At 38.3% G+C, this 24,884-nt stretch overlaps 1 protein-coding gene across 1 annotated transcript in view; it reads left to right on the top strand.

Moving 5' to 3' along the window:
* LOC120312280 (sodium channel protein type 3 subunit alpha-like) overlaps window positions 1–24,884 on the top strand; it is an 82,113-nt gene that overhangs the window by 30,202 nt on the left and 27,027 nt on the right. Inside the window, 6 exon segments of the mRNA XM_039352797.1 lie at window positions 127–477; window positions 1,875–2,007; window positions 4,316–4,554; window positions 13,124–13,297; window positions 15,681–16,037; window positions 18,969–19,448. Coding sequence (XP_039208731.1) covers window positions 127–477; window positions 1,875–2,007; window positions 4,316–4,554; window positions 13,124–13,297; window positions 15,681–16,037; window positions 18,969–19,448 — 1,734 coding nt within the window.

The raw sequence follows: 24,884 nt of genomic DNA, 5'->3' as shown, positions 1-24,884 counted from the left end.
TGGCATTTATTTCTTTAATTTATAAGTTCTTTACTTTCCTGAAAGATACAGTCAGGGAAGCCACTCATCTACAAATAATTCCCCACAATAACTGGTTTGCTTTTTTTCTTTTTGCCTCTCTTATAGTCTTTGCTGAGCTTCCGTGGCTCCCTGTTTTCCCCACGACGCAGTAGCAGAACAAGTATTTTCAGCTTCCGAGGGAGAGCAAAAGATATTGGGTCAGAGAATGACTTTGCTGATGATGAACACAGCACTCTTGAAGACAATGAGAGCAGGAGAGATTCTCTCTTTGTTCCAAACAGACAAACAAGCGAGCGTCGCAACAGCACTACCAGTCAAATCAGCCTGTCATCAAAGATGGTGCCAGTACTTCCTGCAAATGGGAAGATGCACAGTACAGTGGATTGCAATGGTGTTGTTTCCTTAATGGGAGGACCTCCTGCACTCCCTTCACCTACTGGACAGTTTTTACCAGAGGTGATTAAACCACATTTGTTGCATTTGACCTTGTCTGAAATACTTATTTGCTATATTTCTGGTCTGTCCATCCTTTCATCTTGAGATACTTGCGTCTACATTGCCTGAGGATGTGTCTGATTGACTCATCCCTTCTTCAGAACTCTAATCAATAAAAATGCTCTTTGAGAGTTGGGAAATTTCAAGAAAAAGGGACGGAGGGATGGAGAATTAATAAGAAATTCATCTTGGGTGAGCAGGAACTCTGCTTGTGCAGTCACTTCATCTGATTTTTTTGTTTCCTATCCTTGCACAAGAGATAGGTGTGATGATATATATTTGACTGCCTCAGAGTAACTTTTGTATGCTCTTTCACTAAAACCTGCAACATACTATCATAAAAGTTTAATTCTTTTGTGACTTATTTTCAGATTATAGTGAAGAGATTTACACTTAAAGCTTTAAGCTAATAGAATAGAATAGAATAGAATAGAATAGAAGAGAATAGAATAGAATAGAATAGAATAGAATAGAATAGAATAGAATAGAATAGAGCTTGAAGGGACCTTGGAGGTCTTCTAGTCCAGTCCCTTGCTCAAGCAGGAGAATCTATACCATCTCAGACAAGTGACTGTCCAGTCTCTTCTTAAAAACCTCCAGTGATGGAGCGCCCACGATTTCTGAGGGCAAGCTGTTCCACTGGTTAATTGTGCTCACTGTCAGGAAGTTTCTCCTTAATTCCAGGCTTTCTCTTTGATCAGTTTCCAACCATGGTTTCTTGTCCTGCCTTCTGGTGCTTTGGACAATAGTTTGACGCCCTCTTCTTTGTGGCAGCCCCTCAAATACTGGAATACTGCTATCATGTCACTCATGTTTCTTCTTTTCTTTAGACTAGCCAAACCCAAGTGCTGCAGCCATTCTTCATATATATTAGTCACCAGGCCTTTGATAATCTTAGTTGCTCTTCTCTGAATTTACCGTATATGCCAGCGTATTAGGCGACCCGGCATATAAGACGACCCCGTCTTTATTGCTGAGCTGCATTCCTAGAACGTCGTCTTATACGCCGGAAACTACCAGTATTTCTGGCGTATAAGACGACTCGGCGTATAAGACGACCCCCGTCTTTGGCGCCGAGTTTAGCGCTTCCGGAAATCGTCTTATACGCCGGCATATATGGTAGTCTGAAACCATTTTGTGAAACACAGAAAAAGATTCTTAGATCAACTGTGAGGAAACATCTTACTTCCATTATCACATAATAAATGATAGGTCTAATAGCAATAACTGGCACACAGAGATGAGATCTGCAAAGGTTTTTTTCCGTAAGGTTACATAAGTACCAAGAATGGTCCAACAACACTCAATCTGTCTCTCACTCCTGCAATACATTAAAATGAAAATAACTTTATTTTTAGGGTACAACAACTGAAACGGAAATAAGAAAAAGAAGATTAAGCTCTTATCAAATTTCTATGGAACTGATGGAAGAATCTGCAGCAAGGCAGAGAGCCATGAGTATAGCCAGCATCCTTACAAATACTATGGAAGGTATGGTAGGATGTGAAGTCGTCATTTTAACATGAAGTGATATCACCCTGATTTCATTCTCTCAAATGGAAACAGTTTTACTACTGAAGTCGTAGGCATATATTTAATAGTTCCAGGATTCCAGTACTTTTTTTTCTTTTTGTGGGAACGATGGTAGCAGAGCAAGTGGAATGTAGGGATGGTTAAGAGTTGCTGGCTTCCAACATTCTGTGCCACAATATGGTGGGAAAACTTCGTTCAGTAGTGAATGAGGACTGGATCAAAATGCTAATGTTTCAGATTATCAGAAAAAGATACTTTAAGCCCTTTAGCGAGAATTCATGAGAAGGTCAGCCTGAATACTTAAAGGTCAGCTACTGTACATAGAATCAAGTGGTTATTTTAAAAATAGCATATTAAAACAACAATTTAAAATACCCTATTACTCTGACTTCAAAAGTAATACATTTGCAACTCTTTTGTTGTAGTCATTTTGTTGCTGTATTTTATTACTGTTCTTAGCCACATAGAATTGTATGTAACAAGGTACATGTAAATTTAATAAATTAATTCAAATGAGCAGGCCAGATAAAGCAATGAAGGGGAGTCCATGATCTAAGTGTGCTAGTTTTTCTACCTTCACTGAAAAATTAAAGTCTTCCTTCATTTCCCCCTAATGTTTATTGGTTTAACTGCAGCAAACTCTTATGGTGAATAAGACTTAATTGCAGCTAAGACAATAGGTAGGAATAACTGGTAGTAAGAGTCTATTTGTTTCAGTTAAAATGTCCTGTGTCGGAATTAATTCTGAAGACTGTATGAAAGCATGTTTAGTTATAAAAGTACATATTTCAGTGGAATCCTTGGTGCTCTCTGAGCTTGGTTGTTTGCTTGCAGGCATTTCACTATCTTACTGTGTAGCATGAAATGTCTGCAAGCAAACAACCAAGTTCAGAAAGCGCCAAGGACTCCACAGTTCAATCCTGAACTATATAGCAAGCTCTTCTTTTGCTAGATCAGGGGTAGGCAATCCAAAACACTCAAAGAGCCACTTGGACCCGTTTCCCACCAAAAACAAAATACTGGGAGCCGCAAAACTCATTTGATATCTAAAATGAAGATAACACTGCATATATCCTTTTTCACCTTTATGATATATATATATATATATATATATATATATATATATATATATATATATATATATTATATATATATTTATATTTATATATATCATAAAGATATATATAAGAGCCGAGGTGGCGCAGCAGTTAGAGTGCAGTACTGCAGGCCACTTTAGTGACTGTGTTCAGCAGGTCAGCGGTTCAAATCTCACCGGCTCAAGGTTGACTCAGCCTTCCATCCTTCCGGGGTAGGTAAAATGAGGACCCAGATTGTTGGGGGCAATGTAAATATATATATACATTGCTTACTGGTGTACACTGCTTAGAGAGTGCTTGCGCTTAAAGCGGTATATAAGTCTCATAAATAAATAAATAAATAAGATAAAAAAGGATATATGCAGTGTTATCTTCATTTTAGATGTCAAAAGGGTCTCTCTCTCGCTCTGTCTCTCTCTCCCTCCCTCCCTCTCTCTCTCTCTCTCCCTCTCCGTCTTTCTGCCTTGGTCTGCCAGTCCTCTTCCCCCACTCTCTTGCTTTCTCTTTCTCTCCCTCCTCTCTCTCTCCCTCTCTCTCTCTTTCTCTCCCCCCCTCTCTCCCTCTCTCCGATCTTCTGCTAACCTGGCAAGCTGGCCTCAAGCTGTTCTCCAACAAGCTCAGAGGTAGGCAACCTTGGCTCTTTTATGACTCATGGACTTCAACTCCCAGAATTCCTGAATCAGCATAGCTGGGCTAGCTAGCTCTCTCCTGCCCTTCCTGCTTCCTGCAGAGATGCAGCAAAGGGAGGAGCCCCGCCCCAAAAGCTTTTCAGCTTGTCGGAGAACACTGTGAGTCTACTCTCTTTTACACACACACACACACACACACACACATACACAAAACACAAACACAGAGAGAGACAGAGAGAGAAGCAGGGAAGTGCAAGTGCCTCTCTCTGTCTCTGTCTATCTCTGCAAATGGCAGAGGAGGCTGGGAGCCACAGGGGAAGGCTCAAAGAGCCGCATGCAGCTCCGGAGCCGCAGGTTGCCGACCTGTGTGCCAGATGTTTCTATCAGCTGTGTAAATAAATTAGTAAGCAATAGTAATAAACATATACATAAGGAAATTTCCCATGCATTCTTAAATTTATATGTAGTTTGCCAGAATACTGCAGAATATGGAATGCATTAAATTGAAAAAACTAATACATATCTTTTATCAATCTCCAGAACTTGAAGAATCCCGGCAGAAGTGTCCGCCATGCTGGTATAGATTTGCAAATGTTTTCTTGATTTGGGATTGCTGGAGCCCTTGGTTAAATGTAAAGCACGTTATGAATTTGATAGTGAAGGATCCATTTGTCGATCTTGCTATTACTATTTGCATAGTTTTGAATACACTGTTTATGGCCATGGAACATTACCCAATGACTTCTGATTTCTACCAAGTACTTTCAGTGGGAAATCTGGTATGTATTTGACAAACAGGATTTAAAACCTCTGTATCTCATATGCGTGTCCAGCATCTTTCTGTAGGAATTGTTAAGTATGCAGTACAATTTGCAAGGATTTTAAATTATTAAGAATAAGAATTGAACCCAATGCAAAAAATTGTCAGTAAAATATTGAGGTATCCATTTAATAATAAACAAACTTAAAGAGCCAGGAAAATTTCATCCAAAGTTAATTAATTGGATATTAAGCTTATTCATTTTTCTATTAAGTATTGATTTATATTATAGCACCACAATTGTTTTGGCCCTGTTTCAGAACTGCTGGTTCCATTTGTGAAAAGGAAAATGTTTCTTACTATATTCCTGAAACTCATGGGGAAAAGAAGCTATTGTATGGGAAGAAAAATACAGCAGCTGCCTCTTAAATTGAATCTGAAAAACATGCTCTTTTTTTTTATTCATTTAATTGAGTATGTGCCATCACGTCATTCTCAACTCTTAGCAACCACATAGATTTTTTTCTCCATGACGACCTGTCCCTAACATGATCTTTCAGGTATTGCTACACGGTACTCATTTCCACTATAACTGAGTCCATCCATCGTGATGCTGCTCCTCTTCTTTTCTTTTCTTCCACATTTCCCAGCATTTGACCCCTCTCTAGTTTTCATAGCAATAGTCTTATATACTGCCCCAGAGCACTTTACAGCACTCTCTGGGTAGTTTACAATGTAAGCATTATTTGCATATTGTTCCCAACAATCTGGGTCCTCATTTTACCAACCTTGGAAGGATGGAAGGCTGAGTCGATCTGAGCCCTGTCAAGATCCAACTCCAGGCTGTGGGCAGAGTTTGCCTGCACTACTACACTTTAACTACTACACCACCAGGGCCCCTCATATAATGTGTGCAAAATAAGCTAATTTCAGCCTGGTCATTTATACCATGAGGGAAAACTCTTGAGTTGATTTGTTCGCTCCATTTCTTTATTTCCTTGGCATGCTCAGGAGTCTTCTCCAACTCCAAAGTTCAAAAGCATCAATATGTTCCCTAACCTTCTTCAAACTCCAACTTTCAGGTCCATAGAGTATCACAGAGAATACTTGTATATATATTAGTGAGATGGGCAGTTATATAAATGCGGTTAGTAAACAAAAAATAATAATATGTGGGAAAGACCTTGGGAGATGAGGTGAAGAGATGCTGCCTAGTGAATGGTCAGATACGGGCAGTGGTGGGATTCAAATATGTGAACAACCGGTTCCCTGTGTGGATGCTGGTTCCAGAAATCCGTTCTGGGCCTGGGCAACAAAAAGATTAGCTACCGGCTCTGCCGAAGTGATGCGAACCGGCTGAATCCTGCTAATGGATAAGGGACAGTGTAACCGCAGCTACATAGTAGGTGGAGGAAGAGGCTCAGAAGTTCTTGATCTGTAAAGGTGGGAGCATGAGAATTTTACTTTCAGGCTTGCAAGATTTTATTATCTCTACAATTAAATATAATTAATTTATCTGGTCATGTTTTCTGTCTGGTCTGCCTGGTAAGGCTGACAATGTACTGTTCTGATCTGTACTGTTGTAAGTATAGACTGTTAGCCAAATATGGTTTCCTAGGCCAGGGCTTTTCAACCTTTTCACCCTTTGTACCACTTTTAGGATATGGCAATGTCCAAGTACCACCAGCCGCCTAGCAAGGTGTCAAAAACTTGATGACCCCCCCCCAAAAGGAAAAAAGTGATAAAGTACAGGTGGTCCTCAATTTCCAACAGTTCAATTAATGACTGTTTGAAGTTACAGTGGCACTGAAAAAAGTGCCCCCCCAAGGCACAGCTGAACAAGACACCTGCCTGCCCGCCCGGCGGCGCTTTTTCTCCTGTCCGAGGTTTTCATTGTTGTGAGCATTTCTGTTGAGGATTGGCAGGTGGGGTGGGGGTGTTTGGTTTTTATTCCCCCCCCCATCTGATGGGTGGTTGCAGCAGGTTTTGGTCACTTCACATGACCCTGGGACACTGTGATCGTCATAAATATGAATTAGTTGCATCTGAATGTAAATCACAAGATCCAGGGGAGATGCTACAACATTCCAGCTGATCGGCACTTCTTCTGGGTTCAGCAGAAGTGCCAGGATTAGTGCCAAGCTCCAGCTGGAGCCTGGCGCTGATCCTGGCGCTTCCGCTGAGCCTTGACAGTCCCGAAGAAGCGCTGATCCTGGCACTTCCGCTGAGCCCTGATGGCCCTGCAGCTCCAGCCATCTCTCGCTCAGGCTTGTGCGGTGCTGCAAATGGTTCAGCTCATTCCCTCCCCTGCTACCACTTTTCTAGGATGGTCGCGTACTACCTGCCAGGTGCCAATGTACCACAGGTGGTACCCGTACCACTGGTTGAAAAGCCCTGTTCTAGGCCTCAGCATGTGTGCTTTCCAATGAAACAGACCAAAACAGGAAGATCATTTTATTACAATTTATTTTGAATGTTCTGACTAAAAAGAATTCCTCTCATTCAAAGAGGGAACCTTGAGACCCAGCTTTCAGTCTCTTTTATAATTAATACATCAAAGGAAATGACAAGAGAAAAGTTAATTGGACAGGACAAAAGTAACCCCTCCTTTGCACAGAAAAGCAGTTATAGGGAGTTAAAACATATTACCGTATTTTCCGCCGTATAAGAAGACTCGGCGTATAAGACAATCCCCAACTTTGGAGAAGATTTGCATGGTTTAGAAAGTCGTCTTTTACGCCGGAAAATATGGTACATGTGACAAGGACATATCCATTTAAATGAGGTCTGACAAAAGCAGTGGTGTAAAATTTAAGACGTTAATGAGGAAAAAAAGTCATAAAGCTTTTGGAGTTCACAGAGAGACAAACCAGATATCAGTTAGTGCTAATAAGCTTTCTCTTATCAAACATCCCATCCTATCTCGACCTGGGGGACAAAGACAGTTTTTTATCTTGAAGTTTAGGAATGTTAGAAGTTATCAATCTAACCACTAATATCTTTTAAAAAGAGAGACAAATAAGTCAAAATAAAATACAAAATAATTATGTTAGTTAGCAGGTAAAACAATACTACAAAGCCCATGTTGTTGGTATTACAAAGTGCATCCTGTGTGGCCCTCAAAACCCATCATGTAATCTGAATATTTTTCTCAAACACCTTCATGGCTGCTTTCCATATGCTGGTCTGTAGCATATTTCTTGATTGCTTGTTCCTTTGGGTGATTGATCCTAAATAGCAGAAGGTATCGGCTTTTGAATAGATATCATCGTCAGGTCTAAGGCTGGTTATTCCCATTCTGTCATTAGTTTGATCTTCTTTATTATTTTATTTTTGTCCATTTTTTCCACTGTGCTCCTTGACTTTTATTACCGGATGTTACAGATCCTATATATTTTCAACTATCCAAATAGTGCTGTCAGCATAGTGCAGGTTATTGATATTCCTTTCTCCAATTTTAAAACCAGGGTCATCTTTTCACAATGTTCTTCATTACATTTTGAAAATATTATTTCAAATTTAAATTATTACTTCATAAAAATGCAGGATGCTATCCAATGATTGCGAAGAAGGGGGGGATTGAGGAGAGTTTTGCTTATCCTAGGTTCTTCCAGTTGACTGCGGAGGATATGCATTACAGCTAGTCCTCAACTTACAATCCGTTGCTTAGTGGTGGTTTGAAATTACAACCAACCTGAAAAAATGGGGCTTACAACCCAGATCCAAAGTTCTGACAGTTGCCCCCCCCAGGTCATGTGACCAGACTTTGGGTGATTGACAACATAACTGCATTCAAGGGCATTTGCAGTGTCCCACGGTCACATGGCCGCATTTTACAATGGTTTTGCTAAACAACTGGCAGTTGCTTCTGGTTTTCAGGAAAACCACACCGATAGTGAATCATTGCAACATGATAGCTACAAAAAGTCATAACTTTGTGTTTTATGACTGTTACAGCTCACAGTCATAATGGGCAGCCTCCATTATGGTCTTAATTCAAGGACTCTCTGTAATACATTAATAGCAGTAGGCCAGTGGAAGCTGAAGAAGCAGTGTAGAACAGTCTTAAGCTAAAGAGCGTCATACTCATCAAGGGGCAAGATTATTGCTTGAAATTGTTCTGAAATTGTCTGTCTGATGAAATTTCATTGACAGTTTTCCTTTGTAAGGAAGACCAGTGGGAAATGACTACACAAAGCTCTTAAGTAGATGATTCCCTTTACATGAAGTCCACTATTACGTTCAATGTGCTTAGTAATGTTGTTTGACAATATTATGCAATCTTAAATATACTGTAGCTAAGCTTCTTAATAGAGATCATTTTAAGAAATATTAAGGTTTATCCTATATACAATTCTATAAGCTGATTAGTGGTACCAATCTTTGTTCACTCGTAAAATTCTAATGCTAGAAACTTTCTGAACCATATTATAATGTCAGAACCACTTAACTTCTTAAACTTATTTGAGAGACTCATATTTCTGAGAGTAGTTTTAAAAATGGTTCAGTGTGATATTGCTACTTTAACATTGGAGAGAAAACAGTAGTCAGAAATAACAATTGCATTATGTTAATTTGTTTCGTTCACTCTTGAAACTCACAATATGTTTTTTATTAGCAAATGCCACTCTTTAAAAAAATATTTAATTTAAGTCAGAGATTTGAAAATGTCTACCAAGATATTAACTTCTTTTTTAATAGAATTTTTATTAAAAAAAATTTCCATATATACAATAATAATTTTTCAACCAATGTGCTGTCTGAGTTTACATTCGCTAATATACCGTAAATGCCGGCGTATAAGACGACTTCCGCGAGCGCTGAAATCGGCGCCAAAGACGGGGGTCGTCTTATATGCCGAGTCGTCTTATACGCCAGAAATACTGGTAGTTTCCGGCGTATAAGACAACGTTCTAGGAATGCGGCCCGGCTATAAAGACGGGGGTCGTCTTATACGCCGGGTCGCCTTGTACGCCGGCATTTACGGTATATTTAATTCCTAATCCTTTATTCTTTCCTCTAGCCATCAATAAAACAAGTCCCAAATTTGATAATATTCTGTTACCAAGGTATTAACTTCTATAGACAGAAATCATATATTCATGCCAAAACTATGTGACAATATATGGAAGATGAATCCAGATAGAAGACATAGAGTTTAATGCCATTTAGGTATCCATATTTGTGATCTATGAAGTCTGCAAATATATAATGTGCCTTTAATGAAAGGCATAGATTTTTCCACAATCATCTTGATGATCTGGATTACATGGGGATACTCTTTCCTGGATTATGCTCTAGACCAGTGGTTCTCAACCTGTGGGTCGGGACCCCATTTGGGGTCGAACGACTATTTCATGGGGGTCGTCAAACAAGGCTGTCCGCCATTTTTCCCCCTTTTCTTTGGCCATGCCCCTGGCACCCGGTGATGTATAAGTGGTTGGGGGTCACCACAACATGGGCAACTGTATTATGGGGTCGCGGCATTAGAAAGGTTGAGAACTACTGGTCTAGACGAGCACAGAGGGTTTATTCTATAGCTTTTTGCTATAGAATAGACTACAGGCAAAGCCTAAAAACCCTATTCTTTCAAACTGTGCCCTTGAAATTCAGTAGCCAAATAGGATTCCCTGCCGAACAATTCTTGTTCTTGATTATTTTCAGTGCAGAAAAGAAAACAGAAAATAAGAAAAACTTGCGTAGACTTATCTTATCAAGAAAAAAAAATAAAGAAGTAAGAATCCCGAATGACAAAGAAAATGGTCTCTAAGCCCTGCCTCTCTCATTTTTAGAGACAGCACTAAGTCACTGCTCTGCCCACAAGTCCTTATCCGTATCTCAGACTTTTGTCCGTTGAAAAATGTCTATTTTTGCTGAATCTGGCTTTGTCTTTTAGATATCAACAGTACAGTATTCTTAAATACCCAGAATTTCGTAACTGGGCATAAATTTTGGTGAGGGCTTCAGTCAGATCATTTTAGGAAAGCGGAATACAGCACAGTATGTCATTAGAAATATATTTAAGAGAAATTTTCTTCTAGTTTAGTATTTTTCCAACTTGGCAATTTTAACATGTGTGCTATATGCTGTTGGGGAATTCTGGGGTTGAAGTCCACATCTCTTAAAGTTGTCAAATTTGAAAAGCACTGTTCTGCAATATACTATTGGCCATTGGTGTTCATATGACTACCTCAGCAGTGTGCGGAGATGACAAAAGCATGTTCAGGGTAGCATGTAAACCAGCGCTCATGCTGTATGGACTGCATGCATAATGTGTTTCTTGCTCTTGGAATTTAAAGCTGCAAGAGCGTTACCCTCTTAATCTGTTAACCTCATTTTCTTTGTCTGTGCCTGAAATTCATATACTTATTTTCATTCCCTAGATTTGTGCTTAGCAATTGATTATATTTATTTATTTAGCATATGGCATATCATACATGGACTAGCAATATATATTAACATTTCACCTAGATGAGTAAAAAACACAGTAAAAGATAAATGTTAAAAAGATCTGTGTTCAAATACCAATGCCTAGGCCAGGGGTAGGCAACCTTGGCTCTTTTATGACTCATGGATTTCAACTCTCAGAATTCCTGAGCCAGCTGGCTCAGGAATTCTGGGAGTTGAAATCCATGAGTCATAAAAGAGCCAAGGTTGCCTACCCCTGGCCTAGGCCATCTAACCATTGAAGCGCAGCATCGCTTATATTAAAAAAAAATCAGATACTGGACTGGTATATGCCCTCAGCTTACAACCAGTCACGATCTAATCTATAATTTGACATGGGATCCTGCAGTCACACTGAGGGGAGGATATTATGACCCATTTATATAGAGAGTCCCGGCAGATGCCATGTGAGGTGCAAATCCTGTTCAGGATTGTCCATTGCTGGTGTGGTAGTACAAAACCTTTTGAACATCTTTCTTATGGGGTCATTTATATTCCTATGTCTGGGTGTTCAGTGACCCATTTGGCTTTCCATTGGGAATCAATGTTAAAGTTGTTGGGCAGATGTTGTGCCAGTGCCAGTGGGGGTTTCCTGGATTTGAGTCTTCTGGCTGATAAATGAGGTCGGCATACACCAGTTGGAATGAGCTATTGACTATAATAAATACATTTCTTTCTATTCAAAGAACATTACGGTGAAGTATGATGATTAACTTCTATAAAACTTAAAGCAAATCATATTGAACCAAGTTCTTTTTTTTAATAAGAAATCAAATAATAAATTTATGTACTCTAATAAATTATTTCATCATCATCTGTTCTAAAATCTGTGCAGAAATTAAAATTTTAAAAAAGGATGAAGATATGTTGTGGGAGGGAGTTAACATTTTTAACCCACCCACCTATGTATAACTCAATGCAGGGAACATAGCTAATACTCCTCCCTCCTCCTCTTTTTCTTACAACAACAGCCCTGTGAGGTGGGTTGGGATGAGAGAGTGCAACTGGCCTAAACTCACCCAACTGACCTAGAACTCACATCTGCTTTTCTCTTTATCTCTTCCCCCTCCTTCCCTCTGTTTCCTTCCATCCATCCTGTTTATATCTTCAGAGTTCAAGGCAGATTACTGCAAACCTTTAAGAAAGGTTAGGTTGGGCCAGAGTCATCTTTCTGTGCTTTATTGCTAACAAGGGGTGCAACTTTGGTTTTTCTACCCTACACAATAGTAACACCCTTGGAATGGGAGATACATAGGCATACAAGGCTTAAGAAAAGAGTCCTCTATTGAGATGAAGTATTAAAAGCATATGTATTATAATTTGAAAGCATTTAAACTTGTATATTACTAACTCTGTCATGCTATACTTCTATAGCAAGCTGTATCTGTATTTTCTATGGGAAAAAAAAAATTATAACTCAGTGGTAGAACAGATGCTTTCTGTGCCAAAGATCTTGGATTTGATATTTAACATATTTCAGTGCTGGGATTCAGCCGGTTCGCACCACTTTGGCAGAACCGGTAGCTAATTTTTTGTTGCCCAGGCCCAGAATGGACTTCCGGAAGTGGCATCCACACAGAGAACCAGTTGTTCACATATTTGAATCCCACCACTGACATATTTTCATACAAGGCCACAACCCTGATCTAGATCAGTGGTTCTCAACCTGTGGGTCAAGACCCCATTTGGGGTCAAACGACCATTTCACGGGGGTCGCCAAACAATGCAGTCCACCATTTTTCCCCCTTTTCCTTAGCTGTGCTACTCCCTTTTATTCTATTGGCTTTTGAAAGCCAATAGAATAGACTCTCTTGAATAGTCTAATTCTATTGGCTTTCAAAAGCCAATAGGAATTGTCCAGGCTGTCTCTGCCCTGCTGAGCCTGCCAAAAGTCCCATTCTGCAAACGGTGCTGCACCAGTTGAGTAGTCCTCAATTAACGACCGGTTGAGTAGTCCTCGACTTACGACCAGTTGGGGGTCGCGACATTAAAAAGGTTGAGAACCATTTATCTAGATGTACTAATTTTCTGTTTCAGAATTTAAAAAAAAGTGATTCTCATGTGTAGAAAATATTTGCATTAAGTACTTGCTTTAATTTCAAAGCATCGTAACTCATACTTAAACTAATGTTTGTATATAGGTTTTTACTGGGATCTTCACTGCAGAAATGATCTTCAAAATAATTGCCATGGATCCTTATTATTATTTCCAAGAAGGCTGGAATATTTTTGATGGCATCATAGTCAGCTTGAGTTTGATGGAGTTGGGTCTTGCAAATGTGGAAGGACTGTCAGTCCTAAGATCCTTCAGACTGGTAAATATACCAAGAAATATAATATTTTTTACCAAATTCCATGTCTTTATATTCACAAACAATATCACTATATTCATTATGAACTGAAAAATTCTTGAATGTTTTTCTTTATACCAGGGCTTTTCAACCACTGGTACAGGTACCACCTGTGGTACATTGGCACCTGGCAGGTGGTATGCAAACATCCTAGAAAAGTAGCGGAGGAGGGGAATGAGCTGAACCGGTGGCAGCACTGCACAAGTCTGAGCAAGAGATGGCTAGAGCTGCAGGGCTGTCAGGGCTCAGCGGAAGTGTCAGGATCAATACCGCTTTCCAGCTGATCGGCACTTCTTCGGGACTCAGGGGAATGCCAGGATCAACGCCAGGCTCCTGCTGGAGCTCTGCGCTGATCCTAATGCTTCTGTTGAGCCCTGAAAAAGCACCAATCAGCTGGAAAGCAGCACTGATCTTGGTATTTCTGCTGAGCCCAGAAGAAGCACAGATCAGCTGGAATTTTGCAGCATCTCCAGGGTCTTGTGATTTACATTCAGATGCTTGGCAACTGATTCATATTTATGACGGTCACAGTGTCCCAAGATCATGTGAAGTGACCAAAACTTGCTGCAACCACCCAACAGATGGGGAATAAAAACCAAACACCCCCACCCCACCCCCGCTGCCAATCATCAACAGTGAAAACATGGGACAGGAGGATGAGCGCGACCTGATGGGCAGGCAGGTGTCTTGCTCGGCTGTGGCTTGGGGGTCACTTTTTTCAGTGCCATTGTAACTTTGAACAGTCACTAAGTGAACTGTTGTAAGTCGAGGACTACCTGTACTTTATCACTTTTTTTCTTTTATTTTGTCATCAAGTTTTTGACACCTGGTGGTACTCGGATATTGCTGTATCCTAAAAGTGGTACAATGGGTGAAAAGGTTGAAAAGCCCTGCTTTATACTACTGTTTCAAAAGTTATTTTGTAAAGCTTACAATGAACTCTCAATGATCAAATGAATTTAAAGATTCTGAATGAACAGTTTCTAATCTGGGCTAGGTACAATATGCTTCTAGAAACCATGTGCTGTAGTCATATTCCAGGGACTGAAAAAAACACTTATAATGTCCCTTAAAAACATCAAAAAAGCAGTCTTATAACCCTTAATAATAAAAAGGGAAATCTAAAACAGCCATTATTCAAGCAAAGGGTGTTTTCAAAGTTCATAATTATTAATATTACAGTTTTTGAACTTAGATAATGTTCAGAGTAGCTCAAAACAATACCAGAAGAACACAAATATTTTTGAAAAGTAAATTTTAACTTCTATATCTGGAAAAAATAAGAAATTGAACAAAATTCTCAACTTATGAACTCTAGAAACAATGCTTGAGATTAACTGATCAGTATCTCCATAAACTTGTTTAAGTACAGTTTATATTACTGTGCAAATGCATCTCACAAAGTCTTAAAAATAAGAAATAACAGGAGAACTTTGTTCACTATTTAAGTTTAAATTAAAATATGTTTCTAAATATTGCTCTCAGATTTCAATAAATCAGCTCTTACTGATCTTTAGCTTATATTTCATCAAATGTATTTAAGTAGGTAATGGGCACTTCTACTAGTGGGAGCTCTGGAGAATGCTTACGTTTGGCCTATGGATTGATTTTCTCTACCACTAGTAATATGATTATCTCCCATTGAGTACTGTACTGTAGTGAAGGAAGATTTTGCTGGAGGTTTTCGTTGTTTGGGAATAAAGAAGGAATTTAAGCCAATTCCAGGATTATGGAGCGTCATTTCCTAAAATGCAGGAAGGAATTGGATATATACTGATTTCTAAGTGCCACAATAGAGAGAAAATAGTGCATTTTCTTTTATTTTAAATGAGTTCAAAGCCTTGCTCCAGGGGTGTCAAACTCTCAATGTCACGTGACGTGTTGCGATGTATCGTGGCTTTTTTCCCATAGCCAGCAATGGGGTGGGTGTGGTTTCGGCATGACACATCCGGCCCATGGGCTGGCAGTTTGACACCCCTGCCTTGCTCAGTTCCTTACCTAAGCCCTTTTCCTGATGTTCAGTCTCCATTTAAGAATTATTCCAGTTATTGTTTCTTGATTCATACTTATACTTTAATCCTATTCCTTTTTTCTATAAACATTTGTCTGTATTTTCTCTATTGTGTGTTCTAATAAAGTAATAGACTAAATACTGTTTTGAATCTTGAATGACACTTCGAAAATACTGGGTTTAAGTAATCCACTCACTTTGGGAGGGGGACATTACAAAGCAGCATAGTTCTTTCTTCTTCTAATATTTCTTTTTTATAAATTGTGATGTAAAAGATACCCCCCCCAAATAGTTTTGATTATTAATAATTGTATATTTTTATTACTGCTTTTTCAGCTTCGTGTTTTCAAATTAGCAAAATCCTGGCCAACGTTAAATATGCTGATCAAAATTATTGGCAACTCTGTGGGTGCTTTGGGAAATCTGACTTTGGTCCTGGCCATCATTGTCTTCATATTTGCTGTGGTTGGTATGCAGCTCTTTGGTAAAAGCTACAAGGAATGTGTGTGCAAGATTGCAGAAGATTGTGAACTCCCTCGCTGGCACATGAATGATTTTTTCCACTCTTTCTTGATCGTGTTCCGAGTTCTTTGTGGAGAATGGATAGAAACCATGTGGGACTGTATGGAGGTTGCAGGCCAATCCATGTGCCTTATTGTTTTCATGTTGGTCATGGTGATTGGGAATTTAGTGGTAAGTGCTCTGCTTTTTATTATCCAGTACAGTAACTGAGTTATCGGTAGAAAACTCACTAGGCTAAAGATTGGTTTAATTTCTTCTTAGGCTTTACACAAAACCTCTCAATGTGAATGCATTTAGCATTATTGATTATTGAAAGCATAAATTAGCCCCTGGGGAGAAAGTGGAATTTTCTCTGCAGTATGCAAAAACATGGAAGGAACTGAATCGGAACTGGGTGCTCACACTTCAGTGCTCTCTTCAGCTTGTTCTTCCAAAATTAAAGAAAGTACTGACCCAATGCAGTCTGACTTTACTAAATATGAGGAACGGTTGCTGGAATTGGGTATGTCTAGTTTAATGAAGAGAAGGACGAGGGGGGACATGATAGCAGTGTTCCAATATCTCAGGAGCTGCCACAAAGAAGAGAGAGTCAAGCTATTCTCCAAAGCACCTGAAGGCAGGACAAAAAGCAACAGATGGAAACTAATCAAGGAGAGAAGCAACCTAGAACTGAGGACAAACTTACTGACAGTTAGAACAATTAACCAGTGGAACAACCTGCCTCCAGAAGTGGTGAATGCTCCAACACTAGAAGTTTTTAAGAAGAGACTGGACAGCCATTTGTCTGAAATGGTGTAGGGTTTCCTGCCTGAGCAGGGGGTTGGACTCGATGACCTCCAAGGTCCCTTCCAACTTTTATTATTATGGATCATCGCACAGTCAGCCAGATGTTCAGACTGGATTTGCCATTTTGTCTACCTATCGAGTCCTTACCCAGGACCTGGGATAGGCAGATGTATTATTAGTATTAGTATTAAATTCACCATTGTCCTGCATCAGACCAAAACATGTGGGCAGCAGTTTGGAAGAAATATTTTGTGATGCTAAACTTTAAATTGTGTTAGGACACACACCCACACATACCAGCAAGAGTTAAAAGATTCGGTAAGGAAAGGCATGCACCAACCCAAATTTCTGAAATCATCTTTGACAGGATTTAATACATTCATATATTACAATATTTGTTACAGTATTATATTACCTATAATATAGTGCAATATTCATTACTTATGAAAGCTTCTAAAGCGGTAGCCTAGGTGAAGAGTCTATTGATTTGCTGACTATTTTAAAATTAAGGATGAGTATAAGTGAGTAACGTAGGCATGCTTTTATCCTCAATTTAATCAATTTACTTTAATTACGTACATATTTAACTTTGTGAGGCCTTCATATAAGTACAGGTAGTTGTTGATGTATAACCAAAACTGAGCCAAAATTTATGTTGCTAAGTGAGACATTTGTTAAGTGAGTTTTGCCCTATTTCATGGCCTTTCCTGTCACAGTTGTTCAGTGAATCACTGCATTTGGTAAATTAATAACAAGGTTGTTAAGTAAATCGGACATCCCCATTGACTTTGCTTGTCAGAAGTTTGCAAAAGGTGATCTTGTGACCCCAGGACATTGCAACCATCATAAATAAGAACCAGTTGCTAAGCATCCGAATTTTGATCACATGACCCCGGGGATGCTGCAATGGTTGTAAGTGTGAAAAACAGTCATAAGTCACTTTTTTCAGTGCCGTTGTAACTTCGGTCACTAAATGAACTATTGTAAGTTAAGGACTACCTATAACTAATGCTTTTTTCACATTTGTTAGATTTAGTTTTCAAATATGCTGGCTAACTGACCACAGGAGTTTTGTTTGAATGCTCTCCTAAAAATCATTCCGATAGCAAAAGAAGCAAACCATCACACAGTATGAAAACAACTTGTCTCATTAGAAGCCAGAAACAGCTAAAAGATCAAAAGGGAGCTCTTGGCTGTATGACAGCAGTTCCTTTTTCTGGATGCTTTAAAAAAAATTTAAAAAAATTACTGCCCTATATAACATTGTACATATCTAGAAAAATTGGGAAAATAAAACATAGATAAGAATGAAACTGTTGTGTTTGATTAGATAAAACTTTGTTCCATAAGGACCAACTGGATATCTTACAGTACTGTGCTAATACTATTAATAAAAGAATAGACAAATCAGTGCAGAATAGGAACATCAATAAATATTTGGAGTGTGTTGATTCTAATGCCTCATCTGGTGTACTGCAGATTGAGGTAATGATGTTCTCAGAATGGGATGTACTGATTAAGAGGTAGCATATTTTTAATGTTTTCCAAGTTAAAACTAAGCCCTGTTTTACATATAAACCACCCAGAGTCACTGGGAGTTGGACAGCATATGACTTTAATACATTTTTATTAATAATATTATAGCAGAAAGCAAGGAGGCTGGAACCTTTGCTCTTGGTGTTCTGTTTTTTAACACACTGAAAATTGATATGTATGTTTCATTTATTTATTTTATAAGGTTTTGGAGTGTTGCTAGGAATTAAAAGAGACAATTCACTCCATCTCTGATTTCTGCTAACCATGAAGGTGAGACTGTCTCTTTGGGATGGTGCTGATGAATAAAATTAAACAAAGCAGATAATGGAGGCCTGGAACTGAAGTAGTGCATGGTACTTAAGAATTTAGTTCTGTTTTTCCTGATATTATGTATTGATGGGCCAACACCTCGCATCATCTCAGACCAGGGGTCCCCAACTCCCGGTCTCTGGACCGGTACCGGGCCGTGGCATGCCAGCAACCGGGCTGCACAAACAAGCAAAGCCCCATCCGCAGGATGCAGGGAGCATACAAAACCATGCCCCCTCCAGTCCGCAAAAAAACCTCTCTCCACATAATCGGTCCCTGGTGCCCAAAAAGGTTGGGGACCTCTGTCCATTCTTGCTGATGAATACAATATAGCAGACTGGGAAAGGATATTTGAACCCCTTTCATAAGCAAGGTTCCTCTTCCATGCTTGTCATTTTTTCTTGCTATAAATCTTACTTTTATATAAAAAAGCCTCATCTGCATCTGATGCTTTCCTTCTTGGTCTTTTAGGTATTAAACCTGTTTCTAGCCTTGCTCCTGAGCTCCTTCAGTTCAGACAATCTTGCTGCTACTGATGATGATAATGAGATGAACAATCTCCAGATTGCTGTGGCGAGGATTCAGAAAGGAATAGATTACATTAAGAAAACATTGGGAGAAGTTGTCCAAAAAAGCACAAAGCAGAAAACTATAGATGATATCAAAGTCCTTGAAGAACTAAACCACAAGAAAGATGTCTACATTTCCAACCACACCATGATTGAAATAACTAAGGAAGCTCATTATCAGAGAGATGGAAATGGAACGACCAGTGGTGTAGGAACAGGCAGCAGTGTGGAAAAATATATTATTGATGAAAATGATTACATGTCATTTATAAACAATCCAGGCCTTACTGTAACTGTACCAATTGCAGTTGGAGAGTCAGATTTTGAAAATATAAACACAGAAGAATTTAGCAGTGAATCTGACCTGGAAGGAAGCAAAGAGGTAAGCCTTCTTATATTTATATATATATAAAATATTTCAGTTGTGTTACATTGAATTATTCTTATTTATAACATAGTTTAAAAGGTTAACATAGTTGTCTTTTTAAAATAAAAACTAATCATTTTTTAAAAATAACAATGAATTCATTTGTTGTTATAAACTGGTAGTTAATATATAATGCTGGTGTTTGTTTTATTCTGTGTAATTTGGAATAGAAAACCAGTTTGGTATAGTGCAGTGGTTCTCAACCTGTGGGTCGGGAACCCATTTGGGGTCGAATGACCATTTCACGGGGGTCGCCAAACCACGCTGTCCGCCATTTTTTTCCCTTTTCCCTAGCTGTCCTACTCCCTCTTATTGGTGGCCACACCCACTTGGGGGTCACCACAACATGGGGAACTGTATTATGGGGTCACGGCATTAGAAAGGTTGAGAACCACTGGTATAGTGGTTAAAGGCAGGAACTGGAGGACGGTGTGGTTTAGTCCTATCTTGAGTACAAAGCCATCTGAGCGACTCTGAGCCAGTCACTCTCTCTCAGACCTAGGAAAACAGCAATGACAAACCATTTCTGAAAATGTTGGCATGAAAGCTGCGTGGATTTATCTAGGCAGTCATAAGGAATCAAAACTGATTTGAAGGCACAAAAACAGATAGATAGGTAAGAAGAAACTACAGAGTCAGTAGAGTGTATCTAGGGCCATTAAGCCAAACCTATAACTTGTATTAAAAGCAACCATGATAGATTGCTGGCTACTCTGATTGAGCACAATTATGGAAGGAAAACTATTGAGAGGGATAATTCTTGACCACATGTTTGGAATTTTCTTTGCTGATTCCCCCCCCCCATATCCTATTTCATTTTTTACAATAGAGACGCAACAAGGTCTCCCTTATTTTACTTAGCAGTAGAGATAACCTACTATGGCTTAAGACAGGGGTAGGCAACCTTGACTCTTTTATGACTCGTGGACTTCAACTCCCAGAATTCCTGAGCCAGCAAGGTTGTCTATCCCTGGCCTAAGAGATTAACTAGATTCTTTTTGAACTAGTCTTCATTTTATCTTTGTGTTAATTAATAGGCCATCTTTCTATAGTGCATGCCATTTGGCTGCTTTGATTTTTAGCAGTGAAGCCTGAGCTGATCTTTCTTTTCTTCGATGATCCAGGATTTGTATCCATTTTAAAGACTGCATTCCCCTTCATCCTAGGCTTTCCAATACACTTCTGCTTGCCTCCTTATATTAGGTTTACATTATAGTAAGTATAATGTTCCTTCCTAGGATGTTATTCTGCAGAACCCTCAGAAAAGAAGATATGTATGCAGGGGAAGAGGGGGGGGAGAGAGAAGAAAGTAAAAGCACATTAGTCATTTTCATTAATTCTTAGTATTTTTAGTTTTAGTTAAAACTTTATTATCGAAGATTCAAGAAATCAAGAAATCAGACTCTTTGGTATTTGGTCAATTTACTCTCCATTTTCCTGTGTGGAATATTTCACCCGTCTGTAAAAATGGTTGAGAAAAATTCAAGCACATAAATGTTAGCTATTTGGGATTTGAGGTAAATTGTTGACTTAGTTTCATTGTTTACTTAAAAGGTTCCATAGGATCTGCCAGGTCTTCAAAAATTATTTAGAAGAAATGCTTCAGATCTAAACACCTCACCATTTTCAGGTTTCATTTCCCAGCCAATGCTATGCAGAAAGAACAGTACATATGTTTGGATCAGATTTGTATTTGAATATGTCTGGGTTTTTTGGGAGTAGGTGGGTAATTTTGTACATTTTTCTAACCTATTCAGGTAGGTTAGAATTATTTGTGATTTTTCCTAAATCATACAAACAAATTTAGAGAGTAAAGTAGAAACCACAGGAGCAGAGCACAATTAGGTGAACATCTCTGCAGAACAATGCAGTCAGTAGCATGAATGTGAGGAACATACTAGAAATAAACAGTACACAATAGAAATAAAACTACAATAAAGTATAAACAGTTGGGTACTAACTATCCATTTCTTTGAAAGTGAGGGGTAATAAGCCAAATTCCAAGCATGTTTACTCAGAAGTAATTAATGCAATATTTGTTCAGCCTTACTTCTAGGTAAATATACTAGAATTGTAGCCTTATTTTAACAATGTTAAGTAAATAAAACTGTGCAAGGCCAACTTTTTCACTGAACTGGGTAAAGAAAGAATTTATGGATTTGCAAGGAAAGAGAAAAGTGTTCAATCCTCTTTTTATTTACTTATAAATATTTTCATCTTGGAAAATAGTCATTTTCTTACATTTCTATTAAAATTCCAAACTGGGAATGACAGAGTTTTAAAAGATTTTACATGTTTCCCTTCTAAAAGGTCCTATACTTCTTCCTCAAAGAAAATAAACTCTTGTTTTATTTTTCTTTGATGTATCTACTAATTTAGTGGTTCTGCTAATTATGAACAGTAGTTAAACAAAGACTGGGGAAAGCTTCCTTACAGAAACTGAAGTGAGGGAATGAGTTTAATTTTTGAACAATTTCTTATACAATTTAGTGGCTAGCCATTAGAATGTCCTCTGGTAAGAGAGATGTTAAGGAAGGAAAGAAAAAACATTTCTGAAGATGTTTTTTTTTTTTTGTGATAATGGAATAATTCGATTCTAGAGATTGATATAATTCAGTTTTGTTCTGAATAATCAACTTGCTGTTTAGATTCTACTTTGAAGAAATATTTAAATTACATTTGAGTAATTTCCCTCTTACACAACCTTTTCCTGGCACCACCATTGTTGATACTATACCAGAACTATAGAACATGGAAGGAGCAAAGGAAGCTCTTAGGTCCTCCAGATTCAATAAGGAGAAGTCAGTCTGGTTGGCTAACTGTGGCCACAATGGGTCCCTCCCAATGAATGGTCCACAGCAGCTCCTGGTTCTGGTGGGGAGCCAAATTCTTTTTCTTCAGAGTGGATGAGGTCAAGCCGAAGACCAGTGTTCTGCTTTAGAGTCAGAGGAGGGAGGGAGCCATGCAGTTGAGGATCCTTTCTTGCTTGCTTAAGGAGTGCTAATGAATTGGGAGCATCACATCATTAGCAGACAAACAAACAAATCAAAGCAATTATGTGACATAATCCCAGTGATAAAGTATCAATGGTTCGCCATGCTTTACTTTATTCCAGTAATATTGATGGCTTTGCCAGCAGAGTTGTCTACAGAACTGTTGGACTATAGCAAAATCCAGCAAGTCTTTTGGAGATGATGGAACTTGTAATCTAAAATGTTGTTAAGCCACCAGCTTGGAGAAAGCTGATTTAAAATGTAATTAGGGCTGTGAGCATTCAATCTCTCTTTTTCTTAGTTTTATGATGACATCTTTAGGTTCTCCTCCTCCTTTTTTGTTTAACTTTTCTGAAAATGCTTTGAAACCAGAGCAAAAGTTGTGAGGTACTGTGTCATGAACTTCATTACCTGCCGTTCTTACTTCTCACAGGGGTAAATTCAAGCTGGAGAAATCAAGGATGCAGCTCTGTTGCTTTTTAACCAGGTAGATTCAACCTATCACACCTCTTAACAGGTTATCTAAGCAAGCTATACTTAATCAATTTCTGGATATTGACTGGCCTGCATGCTATATTAAGCTCTGTTTCCTTCCCTATTCATTGCAAGATGTGCAGACATACAGCTACTCTCTGCTGAGTCTCATGACTCACACATCACAGCATGGTCAGGCAAGATTGGCAACCTTTACATACATTTGGATCCTGCTAATGATTTCTCTAGATTACATTTTATTATCAACTCTTTTGAACAGCTACCGCATGACTTAGAGGTGTTGCAAAGTAGATTAAATGGACGAGAATGTTAACTCCTTCAAAGGTCAAGGGGAAAAAAAGCAGAGCATGCATAGTTTTTAAAGCAATGAAAACAACCCCTTTTTGATTCAGCCCTTATAAATGTGCTGTGTAATTATTTATATAATTAACACAGATGGACTTTAGAGGAACAATTTCAAATTATTATTTTTATTGTATTCTGTTTGCTTACTTGCTTTTTAATTTCAAGGTATTTTCATGCAGCAAGCCTTTCTATTTCTAATCTCTTTTCTTGCAGTATTTGTCTGAGTATTTTGGATTTTCATGTATGATATCAACTGGTGCACTCAGAAAATAAAAAAAATATGTTTCACTGTTTTATGAAACTGTTGCTTAGAACAAAGATATGATCTACAAGGAATGAATTAACCCTAAGCATTGATTTGGATTTTTAATATCGGTAGAGTGCAATAAATAGCAAGCAGTAATTTAAATACATACAAAATGTATTTCATAATTTTAAAAATCCAATTATATTCCTTTTCTTCTGCTAAAGAAGCAATACGGGTAGAGCCTGAGTGACATTTACTGTTTTGCCTAAGAGATGTTTATTGCTAAAAAGGTTACTCAGATTGTTCTGTTCTGTTCGGCATTGGCCATTGCTAGGGAAACAGATGTTTCTGTCCTACTTGTTTTTCTGAATATCATGTTTTAAACATTAAAGAAATAAAAGTTATTATAAGAAAGCAATAGTTATGAGCTACTGCGTAACTACAAACATTCACAACTATTGACAAATAGGTAATTATTCTAAAAGGAGAACTTAAATTATTCAGAATGTAGCTTCTGATGTAGAAGCTTTAAAGCACTCTTACGTGATTCAGTAATAACCAGCTCATACTATCAAAATACCCCTCAATATAACAAGGTTCTACTAGTATTGTATATCTTATATTATACATTCTGCTCTTCAGATACAAGATTTTCCACATTGCTTTCTCATTTTCTGGCTATATTCCCCAGTTTACAACTGGTCCTTCCTATGAAAGTTTCCCTCTGTGTACCATCAAATTGCATGACAGATGGAGAGACAAAACAGATAATGGTTATAGTTCATACAATGAGTTCTAAGAAATGCTCTAGAATAGGACAAGAGAGTTGATTCTGTGAGTTCAAATTCTTCTATATTTGAACAGATCAGGCAAACTCAAGCAAGTTATTAACTCTTGTTTTCATTAAAAGTGCTAGTTTCAGCCTTATGGATTTTCAACAGACTCAGTGGCTAGGTTTGCCTTTTTGTAATCTTTGAATATACAGTTATATCCAATACATGTTATATACAGGCTGCAAATTAAGTGCTCGAGTTACTTTGGAGATAAGAAAAAATATTTAATACAAAGTGAGAAACTTTTTGTCTTGCTCAGAAGTCAATTCAAATCCCTAAAAATAGTCAGAGATGTGGTTGAATGTGAAGAATAAGAGTAACTATTTCCTGCAGGTTTGTCAAGTCATGAAGCAATTTCGAATACTCAAACTGTACAAGATGACTTATTCCTAATAATTTATAATGGCTGAATCCCTTTGTTTATTTGAATGTCATTTGACTCATGAAGTGGTTTGTAAAGCTTTAATATTTGTAAAAT

Source organism: Crotalus tigris, unplaced genomic scaffold (genome assembly GCF_016545835.1).
Source record: "Crotalus tigris isolate CLP2741 ecotype Arizona unplaced genomic scaffold, ASM1654583v1 scf7180000018477.2129921, whole genome shotgun sequence".
Taxonomy (NCBI): Eukaryota; Metazoa; Chordata; class Lepidosauria; order Squamata; family Viperidae; genus Crotalus; species Crotalus tigris.
This window is presented reverse-complemented; position numbering and strand designations above follow the sequence as displayed.